The 14,726-nt window shown below is 46.9% G+C and overlaps 1 protein-coding gene across 2 annotated transcripts in view; it reads right to left on the bottom strand.

Moving 5' to 3' along the window:
- Positions 1 to 10,129, bottom strand: part of SKI (SKI proto-oncogene) — a 150,299-nt gene extending 140,170 nt beyond the window's left edge. For both annotated transcript variants that reach the window (XR_015695104.1, XM_014060350.2), the window contains exon 1: positions 9,152 to 10,129. Coding sequence is in view for 1 of the 2 variants with exons in the window: in XM_014060350.2 (XP_013915825.2) it covers positions 9,152 to 10,129 (978 nt within the window). In the remaining variant the exon portion in view is untranslated. The remainder of the gene's footprint in view (positions 1 to 9,151) is intronic.
- Positions 10,130 to 14,726: the final 4,597 nt, after the last annotated feature.

Below are 14,726 nucleotides of genomic sequence, written 5' to 3'. Positions count from 1 at the left end.
GCAGTATCCCAGGGTCACGCGACCCAATGAGCAATGTCCATGGGGGGGGGCAGATCCACTTAATAACCTTGTGACTCACTTAACAACTGAAGTGATTCACTTGTGGCAAGAAAGGATGTAAAAACAGGGCAAAACTGATTTAACAAATATCTCACTTGGCAACAGAAATTTTGGTCGTAAGTCAAGGACTAGCCATATGTGCCTGGTCGTTTGTACTTCAAGCTAAAACTCTGGATAGATTTGTCCTATCTGTATGTTTTCCTGGCTGTCCATGATATTCTTAAATACCAAAATTGCAAAGGCGCCAATGCTCATTTTTTTGCCTCCAAAGAGTATGGAAGGGAAATCCAATGTGTACATGACAACTAACCCGGGGGGGGGGAGGGGGGGTGTTTCTAATAATTACACCAGGAACCAGGAAATGGGTTTGCCCACAACTCAGTTGCATAGTTACTGGGCTTCCAACCAGGTTTTTCCCCAGAGATTTAACCCCACGATGGTGGGGGGACGGGACTCAAGCTTCAGGCTTGCTGGTTCTAACACATTGCACAAATACTCTCCGTTAACAGGCCCTGCTAAGAGGGAGGCGACAAAGATGAGAACCGAGAGGGGAGGTGGAGTGCATCTTATTGCTCCAGCCTATTAATTAAGGATATATTTCATGGTTAATCGAGGGGATTCAGAAAACGCTACGACAGCACTTGCCATTGGTGCTTTCCTCCTGGAGCCAACACATACTGAGGAATTCACTTCTGAAGGTGAGATTAAGTCTATCAGACCTGGCTTGCAAAAATCCACACAGCTATTAGAAGTCAGGGAACAAATACTGTGGAAGGGAAATGAAATGCTCACTGGTTGTTCTCCGTTGGTCATAGATGATTGCAAACCAGAGCAAAGAGCTGTGGGTCAGATATAAACCTCCCCCCCTCCAAAAAAAAATCATGAAAAGACCAGAGAGGCATAGATTTTCGTGGCTATTTTTCTCACCACTAAAAGCCTTCCACATACAGTCGAAAGCTAACTGAAAAGGAATCCATATAGCAGAGGGTGTGTTTTAAGTCTCTCAGAACCCACAATCTGTGACGTCTGGGTATCATCAGTGTGTCTGAAACATTGGCCAGGGTGCTAGACTTTGCGTTGACTGACATTCAGAAAATCAGTACATGGGAGAGGAAGTGGCAGCATTGTATTTCCACAAAGGCCTCTGGGCATCCATTAAAAAAAAAAAAAAAATTAGCTGACCGCAGGCCATGTCTGTAGCTGGAGTTTTTGCCAGCCGGAATAAGGTAAATAATAAGGTAAGCTGTGACACCGTAATTATGCAGACAAATCTAAAGGAAGCGGCTAATGTGAAATCCCAGCTACCCTCATAAGCCACAGTTGAAAACTACTATCTCCTTAATCAACCTGTTCCTTACAGAATTACTTGAGGAGACACAAACAGAAAGCAGAAGGGAGGCAGATTTTTTTAAACCTGCTGCAGTTTGCAAAGTCAAAATGCAGCTTCAGCTTCACAGCTTTAAACTCAATGACATCCAGAGAATGTACTTGGTTTGCATCATTTTAAGAACGAGGGGGGGGGGCGCGGAAGGAAGCGAGTGATGCAAGGCTGAAAGAAAAGGAGACACTTGTGAGGGTTTGTGCAACCTTTTCACAATGAGCAGAAGAGGGGAATCAGAAGGGGGAAAACTCAGCGTTGGTAGAAACTCCAGAAATCATTAAAAAAAAAAAAAAAAAGATGGTTTCGGCCAAATTTCAAGAGCAGCTAAAACCGCACCTGAAACTGGAAGAATTTATGGCCTGCGTCCTTCAACATATACTGGAGCTTCTGTTATATTCCAACCAGCCCTCCTAACACTTTACATCCTGTCTGCTCTTCAACACCCTTACTCAACTGTTTTGAGACAGACATTACACAAACAGGCTAGCCAAAAAGAAAAAAAAGAAAGGGATTGGGAAACCAAGTCCATGACCTTATCCTTTTAACGTGATACCACTGACTTGAGCAGAACTTTGCAGAAGAAGCCAAAAAAAGGGGGAAAAAAGAGGGAAAGAAGGATACAAATGTCCTTTGTATTGATTTGAGGCACACAATACCATGGGAATCCCAACCAGGCCGGTTGGATTTTTTTCCCCCCCTTGTGTCTGCTCAACTGTTAATTTTATTATTTATTGGTAACCAATAGCGATTTGTTCAACTCTAAAGACACACGTGAGGGGAAAATTCTGCCTCTGGCCATGTTTTCCACACCTCAACCACAAAGATTCAAGACGTCTCTTATGTATTTCCTTTAAACCTTTGGAAAGGAAGTTATGTTTCACTTATTTCTATGAAAACAAAATGCTTATCGCTCTATAATATTCTGTGAACAGGGGCCTTGGAAGTAAAATAGAATATCCTGAGGTGAGTACAATTTTTCCCCTATATGGTTGAGTAGAAATAGACATTTTCCCAATGCTCCTTTTCCAATGGGCCTTCTTTAATTCTTCATTAAGATTGCGGGGAACTGCAAACCAAACCATCCAAAAAGCATCCAATTGGTGATTTACTCAAATCAACACTGCATCTCAGCTAAAGAAATGGTAACTGACTGATTTGTCAATGGAGTATCAATAGAATATTGTGGAATAGAATAGAATAAAATAGGGTAGGGTAGCATAGCATAGAATAACAGAGTTGGAAGGCACCTTGGAGGTCTTCTAGTCCAACCCACTGCCTAGGCAGGAAACCATACACAACTTCAGACCAATAGATATCCAACCTCTTCTTAAAAACTTCCAGTGTTGGAGCATTCACAACTTCTGGAGGCAACGTCTGTTCCACTGATGAATTGTTCTCACTGTCAGGAAGTTTCTTCTGAGTTCTAGGTTGATTCTCTCCTTCATTAGATTCCACCCATTGCTTCTTGTTCTACCCTCAGGTGCCTTGGAGAATAGCTTGACTCCCTCTTCTTTGGGGCAGCCCCTGAGATATTGGAAGACTGCTATCATGTCTCCCCTAGTCCTTCTTTTCATTAAACTAGACATGGCCAGTTCCTGCAACCGTTCTTCATAGGTTTTAGCCTCCAGTCCCCTCATCCTCTTGGTTGCTCTTCTCTGCACTCTTTCTAGAGTCTCAACATTTTTTTTACATCGTGGCGACCAAAACTGAATGCCGTATTCCAAATGTGGCCTTACCAAGGCCTTATAAATTCTGAGAAAAGGTGAGGCAAAAGGGGGGGGGGGAATCAACTTGCAAATGAGGGACTTGCAACAGGATGCTCCTTAACTAGCCTATGTACAAAGCCACAAGTTAAAGGATATTTAGTTTTAACACAATGGCACGCCATTACAGCTTAACCGAGTAAATCCAGCTAGAGTCACACATTCCATTAAGTCCAGATAGTCTGGGTTGATGCATAACTATTGAGTCTGTCCTCTGCACCTCCATATCTGTCTGCTTTGTCTCTGCAACTCAACAAGACAGACACGGACTTCAGAGGACAATCAGAACTGCAGGGAAAACAATTACTGCCAACCTGCCTTCCATTGAGGACCTGGACACTGCAGGAGTCAAAAAGAAGACTGTGTAAATATCTACAGACCCTTTGCATCCTTGTTTCAACTCCTACCCTCAAAACGACGCTATAGGGCACTGCACACCAGAACTAGACACAAGGACAGTTTTTCCCCGAACGCCATCACTCTGCTAAACAAATAATTCCCTCAACACTGTCAAACCATTCACTAAGTCTGCATTACTACTACTATTAGTCTTCTCATCGTTCCTATCACCCACCTCCTCCCACTTATGACTGCAGGACTGTAACTGTGTGGCTTGTATCCTTACGATTTATATTGTTTCCTGGTTGCTTATTAGTACCCCACAACTATCATTAAGTGCTATTACCTTATGATTCGTGACGAATGTCTCTTGTCTTTTTAGGTACACTGAGAGCCTATGCACCGAAGACAAATTCCTTGTGTGTCCAATCACACTTGGCCAAATAAAGAATTCTGAACGAAGCTATAAATCGTGGCTTACAAAACATAACGTGGCTAAGTTGGCACAGTTACACTAAGCCAGTTTCGGTCTAATTCCATGCCAAATAAATACTCCCCCCCCCCCAAAAAAAGTATCCTGGCTTAGTTATTAGATGCAGGTTTAATACAGCTTGGTGATTTCAGCAGCCATAAGAGGCTTCTGAATTTTCATGTTGTAAAGTAAATTGCAAGAAAGCAGAGACAATTAGTTCAAAAGTAGACAACTTGGTATCTTTTTCATGTCTTAGGCATCCTCTTTAAGCTCCTTTAACCAGCTCGCCATTGACAAAAAAAAAAAAAGCTCTAAAGGAAAGCACTTCAAAATACCTAGAAATTGAGTGTTGCACAAGAGTGTTGTTTGCAGACACATCAAACAAACACAAAGTAAGAATCAGCCAGCTCTTGTCTGAAGTTCTTCAAAAAGGTAAGGATATATCATGGGAAAAAGGGAGAAGACCCAAGAAAAAGAAACACAGGGGAAAAAAGGAACATACCACATTTTTTGGAGGGGGGGGAAACACAGAGGAGCAAAGTCCAGCTGTGGCTTTAAGAGATTTCAAAGTCCGTAAGGGAAAGATTAATCCCAAGAAAAAGGAAAGAAAAACATTCAAACGTTCCGGAAGTGCCAAAAGAAATAGGCTGCACTCCAGCAGTAAATAATAAATAAAATATAGATCAGGCTTTCCCAACCTTTGCAATGTTCAGAGGTGTGGACTTCAACTCCCAGAATTCCCCAGTCAGCATCAGGGAATTAAGTTCACATAATCCAGTTCGTTTAATGCCCATTCGAAGCTACAATGGTAGTGGGGGGAAAAATGGCTTATGACCATTGATGCATCCCAGTCGGTCACATGCTCAAAATTAATACGCTTGACAACTGACATGTACTTATGGCGGTTGCACTGTCCCAGGGTCACGTGATCTCCCCTTTTGATACCTTCTGACAAGCAAAATCAATGGGGAAGCCAGGTTCACTTAAGCTAGAGGCAACCTTGTTACTAGCTTAAGAACCGCAGTGATTCACTTAACAAACTGGGCAAGGGAAGTTCTCAACGTACAACCACAATTGATGCTGCTAATTAAACATTTGTTAAGTGAGTTTGTCCCGTTTCACGACTTTTCTTGACGCATTTGTTAATCGTGGAAGACAGTACCACCCTCCAGGCCTTCCGCAAAGCCCTTAAAATCTGGCTGTTCCGACAGGCCTGGGGCTAAAGAACTGTTGCCCCCGTCTCGAATGGTATGACTGTTGTGTGTTTTTAAATTATGTATTGTTGTGTGTCGTTTTAATTTTTGTTTGTATCCCCCTTCCCTGGTTTGAGTTGTGAGCCGCCCTGAGTCCCCTTGGGGGGGGGGGGAAGGGCGGCAGATAAATAAAATAAACATTCAAATAAACATTCAGTACAGTAAACAGAGAGGCAGGTAATCAAGGCCTTCCCAAAATACAAGCCAAATCCAAGCATTCATACAAAAGCCCAGCTCTGCAGAAAAAGCAGCTAAAACTAGTCTACTCTATTCTCACAATATAGCTTAAACTGTGGGGAGTCTACCTGGCTCCTTTAAACCAAAGCAAATGGAGGAAAAAAAATTCTTCTAACTCGCATTCTCCTAAAAGAGACACAAACCTCCACAGGTTTTATGGTAGATTTTTTTTAAAAAAAGGGAGAAATGAATTCAAAGAAATGCTTTTTCAAAAGCCACAAAGATCCCTAGCTTTCCACTGCTTTTGTCTGGAGTATACATGGGGTTGGATTAGATGACCTCTATAGTAGGTACTTCCAAGGGATCATCATCGGTTGTTCCTTTCCAAAGTCATAATCCCACCATTTTGGGAATTATTTCTTGTAGTTCAAAAGCTTCCTGTTCCAAGAGTCTCAGAAAGTGATGGATTTGCCAGAGCCAGGAAAAAAAAAACACAACACAAAATGCACGTTGAATGTTTTACTGTTGGGTCACCAAAAAGATTTCTGACACTTTAAAAATAAAAATGCTAGGACTTACAATGAAAGTATACCCTCCCACACACACACACACACAAAATACATCCTTTTTCACTGTTCCTTCTCTTCCTATTCACTCAGGCAACTGCTACTTTTAGCACATGATTAGCCAAAGAGAGACAAGCTATTAACGCTGCATCCAGGCTGGTCTATGAGCGATAATGTGCAGTCTTTAGACTCCAATGTTCCGACAATAGCTCTCACACTGACACTCTGGGAGATGCGGGAGTGGTGGAGGGAAGGAAAAGAAGAGGAAGGAGGGGGAAAGTTCCCCAGAAAATGGCTTCCTCTTCTTCAAAAAAGTGAAAACTCAAGAGAAAAACACAAGGAGGAAGCGAGAAAATTTTTAAAAATCTCTTTGTTCTGTGCCCTTTTTTTTTTTTTTTAAAGATGATTATTTATTCGGCTCCTTTGCGGTGGTGCATGCTTTCGGCAAAGTAGTGGCCTCAGATTTGTGGGTGGGTGGGTTTTAGATGCATAGGAATTTAAAAAGAGGAAAAAAAATGCCTTTACCGAAAAGTACCCACCTCCACCTGCCTGTCAGCCATCAAGTGGCTTTCTACAGATTTGTAAATCCCCATGATTCAGAGGGGATTTGACAATCCTGCACAATTGCAAAGCTAACTTTAAAAAAAAAAATCTTCCTTCTTTTGCATATTACTATTGTTTTTTTTTAAAGGCAATGGGGAGGCAGACTAAATCTGTGGACCATGCAACTGGATTTTTTTTTTTAATTTTCAAGAGACACCCCCCCCCTAACCTTTCTACTTTAGTCCCCCAGGGCCTGGTGCCAAGGCATGGCTTCCGCACCGCACCACTTTCTCACCCAACCCCAGGGATTCTGGGAACTTGAACACAGTTCGCAGATTAAATAAAGAGGATATTGTACCAATGTCCTCTTTAAATTGTCTGGTTGGGCAGACTCCCCAGTTGCCTGGCATGTTTGAAAAGTAACTGGAGCAGCCCAGAGTAGGACACATCGATTTCCGGAGTGTATATTTAACCCATGTACAAAAATTGTTGGCAAGGCAGCCGCAGCCAGACAATGCCGGGCATCAAAAAAAGATAAACAGTCTGTGCACACACATCCTAAACCCCAATCGTATTTATAAATGCACTGAATTAGTACAATAGGAATTGCTGGAATGATGTGTTAAAATTTCTCTCTATGTGAAATGCTAAAGAGACAGACTACTGGAGAGAGAGAGAAAATAAAAAAATACCTTGGATTTCTTCAAATCAGCAATAATGTATAATATGACAATTCTCTCCCCTGTTTAGTAAATTGGTTAATTGATTAATTAACTGCTTTTCTTTTTTTTTTAAAGTTCATGCACTTTATAGAGTTCCTGAGATTTACGGCAGGTCGATGAAAACCAGACTACGGCAACATAATTCTCCATTTTTAAGAAATGCCACTGCAGCACAGCAAACCTTTCTGTGTGCCCTGTGTAAATTTAAGTATAAAATACAACACAGAGGGGGAAGACCAGAAACCAGAATGGCAAGTGCATGTAAGAAGGCAAGAAAGACACAATGGGCTAATCTTTCTCTGACCCAAGGCACAACTTATCCCAGTTTTGAGACGCCTGCTACATTCCCCCAAATTAAACAAAAAACAAGGCAAAGGTTTTATTTTCATAGAAAGTCACTGCAGTCTGCTGGTTCCCAAAAATGGACAAAACACTTTATGCAGAGCCTCACAAATCTTTCCACTTATTTTGTTTTCTTGCAAACCTCATCCAGAGTTCTGGTGTATCCCATTTTTGTTTCTTTGCACATCTGTAAAACTCATGTACACACCAACGGTTCTGCTTCACCCACATTACTGCAAACTGAGTTTTTGGCACAGCAATAAGCCTCCGCTGTGTGCACAAAGCCAGTTTTGGAGATTCACACAAACACACACACACACACACACACACACACACACACACACACGCCTCTTGCCAGAAGTACAGCTGCACGCTTACTTTAAAAAAAATCAGGCCTTTCCATCCCAAGGAAAGGCAGACATAGATTGAATTTAAAACTTCCATCTTTTTACCCAGGCAAGAAAAAAACTCGAGACAACTTGCTTCCAAATGGGAAAAAAGAGACCATCTGGCCCAGAACAACTGCCTTAAGCAGATCCCAAGAACATAAATTATCTATGTGTTTCAGGATTCATTCACCGGATTCATTCACCGTCCTCCACATAAGTCATGTTCATTCCAGAAAGGTCAAGAATAACCATAAACCCCAACCAGGTAGCAGACTACAAAAACTGACCCACACATGATATAAAGAAGCTTGACAGAGTGGGTATATCCCTTCTGCTAAAGGATTGGGCATATATCCCCTCTGCCAAGGGATTGGGTATATATCTCCTCTGCCAAGGGATTGGGTATATATGCCCTCTGCCAAGGGATTGGGTATATATGCCCTCTGCCAAGGGATTGGGTATATGTCCCCTCCGCCAAGGGATTGGGTATATATCTCCTCTGCCAAGGGATTGGGTATATATCCCCTCTGCCAAGGGATTGGGTATATATCTCCTCTGCCAAGGGATTGGGTATATATGCCCTCTGCCAAGGGATTGGGTATGTCCCCTCCGCCAAGGGATTGGGCATATATCCCCTCTGCCAAGGGATTGGGTATATATGCCCTCTGCCAAGGGATTGAGTATGTCCCCTCCGCCAAGGGATTGGGCATATATCCCCTCTGCCAAGGGATTGGGTATATATGCCCTCTGCCAAGGGATTGAGTATGTCCCCTCCGCCAAGGGATTGGGCATATATCCCCTCTGCCAAGGGATTGGGTATATGTGCCCTCTGCCAAGGGATGGAGTATGTCCCCTCTGCCAAGGGATTGGGTATATATGCCCTCTGCCAAGCAGTAAACATCCCAAGCAGGAACCACCACCTTGCTCCCTGTAGGACCTTTAGACTTCCACTTCGCATCTCTCTCTCTCTCTCTCTCACTCTCTGAGGTCTTCTGAAATCCCAATGTTGGGAGCCACCTCTGACTTTCCAGTTATCCGCAAAGTCGACCTTCGAAGAGTGGGGGGACACCCCCCCACACAAAAAATATAGAGTCCCCCTCGCCTCCCCCCCCCCCCAAGCAAGAGCAAGCTTCCCCCGGCTCACCCTGGGCGCCTTCCGCTTGTACCGGTGGCTGTAATCGAACTTCTCCTTCATCTCGTCCAGGCACTGGCTGAGCCTGGCTTTGTCTTCCTTGCTGGCATAATCCGGGCTGAGGAGCAGGTAGGCTCGCCAGTTGGCGGAGTCGAAGCCCCAGTGGCAAGTCCGGTTCTCCAGGGCCTTGTGGGAGTGGACGACGAACTTGTGCGGCGGGTACATGAGGCGGCAGTCCAGGCACTGGATGCAGGGGGCTCCGGGGCTGCTGTACAGCTCGGGCACCAGCAGGCCTTTGCACTTGCCGAAGCACTCGTGGTAGATCCTGAAGCTGCCCTCGGTCAGCTCCAGCTCCAGGGTGTTGGCAGCGGTGCCGGAGGGCATCTCCTTCTTGCAGCGGCTTGGCGGGTAGGCACCGCCGTAGAGCAAGGCGTTGCAAAGGCGCTCGGCGTCGGTCTTGGTGATGAGGCCGCAGGAGGGCGCCGAGAAGGGCAGGATGCCCATGACTTTGAGGATCTCCAGCTGGTCGGCGGTGCAGCGGGAGCAGTAGACATGCAGCTCGTCGCAGACGGCGTTGATCTGCTGGAGGGAGAAGTCGCGCAGGACGGAGTTGAGGATCTGGGGCAGGCAGAGCCGCTTCTCGCCGCCCACCACGAAGCAGGAGATGGTCTCGCCTTCCAGCACCGTCTCGCAGCGCTCCGTCGAGCGGTCCGACGGCATGAAGAAAGGGCCCGGCATCACCGGGGCGGGGGGAGGAGGGATGGCGGGCAGAGGAGGCAGCGGTGCCTCCGGGCCGGCCACGGAGGAGGAGGACGAAGAGGCCACCGACGCTGCCTCCTTGGCCGTCTCCCGCTTGTAAAGCTCCTGCGCCCAACGGGCCGAGAAGGCAGCCGGGCCGCCCAAGGAGCTCATGGAGCTGAGATGGAACTGCTCCAACGTCTTCTGAAGCCCCGGGTGAGGCTGGAAGCCGCCCCGAGGGACCGTCTCCATCTTCGGCGGCTTCGGCCCGCGTCCCGGGGGGTTCCGGCGGCGGCGAATCTTTCCTCTCGCCTGGGGGGCCCCGCGGGAAAGGCGCCCCGGTTCCAGCCTGGGATGGGTGGGTGGGTGAGAGGGGGGAAGGTGGGGGGGTCTGTTTTCCCCCCGGGCTCTTCCAAGAGGGGATGCGAGGGGGGGTTTAAAAAAGCAGCCCCCCTTCCCCTGGTCGGATGGGACGGCCGGGGTCCTCTCCAGATGGGGACCCAGCCGAGCTCACATTTCCCGTCTTCCTTTCTTTTCTTTTCCTTTCCCTCCTTCGCCTTCTCTCGCGCCGCCCAAGTTGCAGAAGAAGGGGGGAAAAGGGGTTTTTTTTGTCCCCCAAACAAGATCCAAAAAACCCCCCCAAAACCAAGGGAGGGGAAAAGCAGAGAGAAAGAAAACGGGAAAGGGGGAAAAAAGTTTTAGAAAGAAGGGGGGGCAAGGAGAGCGAAGGTCCGACAACACCAAGCGGGGGACGCGCGACTCTCTCCAGCTGACCTCCCCCAAAAAGAGACCTCTTCTCCCCCTCTCCACAAAAACCTTTCCCCCCCAAAAAATAACCTCTCCGGACCCTCCCCAAAAAACCAGGGTGATAAAAAAAGCGATCTGGAAGGAGGGAGGGAGCCTGTTTAGTAGCCCCGAGGCGCGTCGTCCGCGGTCCAAGCGGCAACTCCTGGCGGCGGGCGGGAGGGACCCGCTGCCTTTCTGTCCATGTCCGCCAAGCCGATGGGGCGAAGAGAGGGAGCGGGAGGAAAGGGGAGGAGGTCCCGGATCGTCCCTTCGCCCAGCAGCGCGGCTGGCTTCCTCCGCTGGCTGCTCTCCGCTGGTGGTTCTGCTGCTGCTGCTGCTGCTTCTGCGGCGGCGGCGGCTGCTTGTCTGGCTGGCTGGCGCGGAGTTCCTTTTGGATGGCGGCTGCGCCTTCTGGGTCTGGGCGTCCGAGGGGGCCCCCTTCGCTCACCCTTCGCCCGGACGGAGGAGGCTGGGGCGCTGAGCTCAAGCAGGAAGGCAGGCGGGCGGGCGGGCGAGCGAGCAGGCGATCTGGCGGGGCTGCTTGCTCTGCTGCTGCTCCTCCTTTCCTCCGCCGCCTCCGCCTCCTTCTCTGTTTGTTGGTGTCTGCTCAGCTCTTGAATGCCGGCCAAGAATGTGACCAACTCCCCAGGCTGGGCTCTTCCAGGAACCGGCGCCTCCTCCCCCCGGGCTGAGCCTCTCCCTCCTCCTCCTCCACTCTCCACCTCCTCCTCCTCCTCCTCGAGCCGCAAAAGGCGAGCGAAAGCCACGCACATGCGCGCGGGCGCGCACAGACTAGAGCCAAAGGGGAGGAGGAGGAGGAGGACGAGAGGGGGGCGGGTGGGAGGAGAGAGAGAGAGAGAGCGAGAACGAGAGAGAAGCAGCCCCGGCTGGACGCTCTTTTGCCAAGAGGGGAGGGGTGATCATAAAGCCTGCGGTTGCCAGACTTCAGGGCCTGCGCGGAAAGGATGAGGCGGGAGGGCGGGTTTGGCGCTGGAGAGATGGTTTGAAAACGGGTGGGGGGGGGAAGGCAGGGGGAGCCGCAGGTGGAAACACCTGGGATGCTCAGGCATGCGAGGCAGGGAAAAGGACCGCCCACACACACACAAACAGCCCAAATGGAAAGGGTGGGGGGGACAGGTGGGTCAAGACTAAGGCTTACTGATATATCCCTTATACAAGACCCTTTGGCAGGAGTTCATCCTGACTTTTTGCACAAAAAGGATAAATGCAGGGAAACGCCAATCTATTTCTCTTTTGATGCCCAAGGACCTCTGCGGGAATTGTGTGTAAAGTTATCCTAACAGCCGCCCTGGGGGCAGGAAAAAGATGGTTGGGGGAGTAGGGGGGGGGCAAAAAGGCCTATCAGTTAGAAAGATCGAGGCAGCCAGAGGTGGCATGCACAGCCCTCTCTGTGTACATGCACACTATTGCCAGTTGCCCTTCTGGTTTTTGGGGCGCACATGCGTGCTGGCCAGCTGGTCTTTGCAGGCGCCGAAGCACTGGAAAATGGCCCCATAAAAGGCCCGAAAAACAGCCCCAAAATGGCGTGAAAACAGCCCCATAAATGGCGTGAAAACAGTCTGAAAACAGCCAAAAATGGCCCAAAAATGGCCTGAAAACCCCCATAAATGGCTAAAAAACAGTCTGAAAACAGCCCGAGAAATGGCCCAAAAAAAGCCCGAAAATGGCCCGAAAACCCCCAGAAATGGCTAAAAAACAGTCTGAAAACAGCCTAAAAATGGCCCAAAAACAGTTTTAAAACAGCCCAGAAATGGCCCGAAAAACAGTCTGAAAACAGCCTCAGAAACGGCCTGAAAAACAGCCTGAAAATGGCCTGAAAAACAGCCTGAAAACCCCGATAAATGGCCAAAAAACAGTGTGAAAACAGTCTGAAAAATGGCCCGAAAAATGTCCTCAAAACAGCCCCAGAAACGGCCTGAAAAACAGTCTGAAAACAGCCCCAAAAATGTCCCCCCAAACACCCTGAAAGCGGCCTGAAAATGGCCTGGAAAACGGCCAAATATGACCAAAAAGCAGGCATGCGCGCATCGGCCAGCTGGTCCCAGAAGGTTCTCCATCTCTGTCTGAGCCCATGTCAAACCATGTCAGTGGTTTGACTTTGGCTCAGTCGAAGAAACTGTCTGGGCAGGAGGGGGGGGGGGGAGTTGGTTCTTTTCAACCTACCTCACAGGGTCGCTGTTGATGATGAGCTGCCTTGTGAGCATCGCCTGGAGTCCCTGAAGGAAAAAAAGCAAACCAAATTGTGGACCTCAACGGAGGAGCGAATTGCGGGAGATACACATTCACATACACATTGCGGGAGATACACATACACATACACACACACACATATATAATTGACACAGAAGAAATATACTGTGAAGCCCACTGCAGAACGCATCTAAGCCGAATTCAGAAAGTGTCATGTAGGAAAGATGAACAGAATTGGAAGGGACCTTGTAGGTCATCTAGTCCAACCCCCCCTGCCCCACCCAAGCAGGAAACCCGACGCCATTTCTGACAAGGGGCAGATAACGTATGCAGGATTATTCCTGAACCTCTGAGCTGCCTCCGCCTCCTATAAACCTCAATCATTCATTTAGCGACCGTCTGAAGTTACAACAGCACCAAAAAAAAAGTGACTTGCAGCCTGTTTTCACACTTTAACAGGCACACACTTGGCAACTGACTCTTACTTATGACAGTCGCAGTGTCCTGGGGAGATTCCCTTTTGCGACCCTTCTGACAAGCCGAATCAATGGGGAAGTCACTTAACAACCGTTTGGCTGGCTTGACAACTGCAGTGATTCACTTAACGACTATGTCAAGGAAGGTGGTAAAACGGTCACTTAACTATCTCGTTTAGCAACGGAGATTTGGGGGGGGTCAACTGTGGTCGTAAATCGAGGACTACCTGTGCCGTTTTGGGGTGGGGGGTGAATCTAAGACAAACAGGGCTTTTGAATATGTTTCGTTTGTCCCAGGCAGTTTAATTTTTTTTCAAGTTTTTATTTTATTTCTTAATACAAATTATACGTATTATAGGAACAAAGCGCATTTTCTCTTGCCTCCTCTCATTTACACAGTCCATTTTACAGCACAGTCTTGTTTTCACTTTCAGCCAAATTATTCTCTTTCCATTATTTTTCATCTTTATAATTATTTTTTCTTACTACATAAACAATATCTTCAATTGCCCCTTCAGAGTTTCACCAAGTTTTCATTTCTTATTTTCTCCAGTGATAAATTTTGCTACCAACAGCGTATATCCTCTAATCCCATTTTAAACCTAGAGGGCATTTCTTTCATTTTTTTTAATCTACATTTAACCATGTACACTATAATTTCTTTATTTCTTAATTAGTTACATAATCATAGCAATCTTACTACTATTCTCTTTAGTCTATTAATGAAACTCTTTCCCCCCCATTCTTCCTCTTTTTAGTCACAGGCAGACTTTAGGGGATACCCACTACCATTCTTACACTGAAATATTTCTAATGATCAATCGGAGCAATCGATACCAATTGGTATAAACTTTATACGCAAAATCAAAGCCACGCTGCCTTGATTTTCAACGCTGGAGGTAAACACCACTTTAGGCCTCTCCTTCAAACAGAAATATGCAGTCATAAATTTGGGCCACACAATACCCCCCAAAATATAATATGGGGTTACTTGATTTCGTTCGGCATCTAGCATGGCCTAGCCATGTTTGCGACAAATAAAAGCCACCATAAAGCTAGCTTCAGCATGGCATGGTATTTTCTCATGAAGTCAGTGCTATAAAGCTTTAAATTTGGTACTGCACCACCAAAGCAAGGTATTTCAATTTATTAGTTTAGGCCTGCAATTAAATGCCTCCCCAAAAAAAAAAGCACAATTACATTTTCAGCGTAATGTTGTTAATATAGTTCTACCGTACAAAAAGTGGCGTTTTTTAAAATTTTGCAAGCCACTTTTTTTTGGGTAAACAAACTCCCTGCCGTCTTTTTCCAGTGTGACTATTTATTATCGTGACGTAAACACACACACACAAAACGCAAAGATTTCCTTGTGTTTT

This window comes from Thamnophis sirtalis, unplaced genomic scaffold (genome assembly GCF_051295495.1).
Source record: "Thamnophis sirtalis isolate CommonGarterSnake01/CBP01778 unplaced genomic scaffold, rThaSir2_p1.2 scaffold_15, whole genome shotgun sequence".
Lineage (NCBI taxonomy): Eukaryota > Metazoa > Chordata > Lepidosauria > Squamata > Natricidae > Thamnophis > Thamnophis sirtalis.
This window is presented reverse-complemented; position numbering and strand designations above follow the sequence as displayed.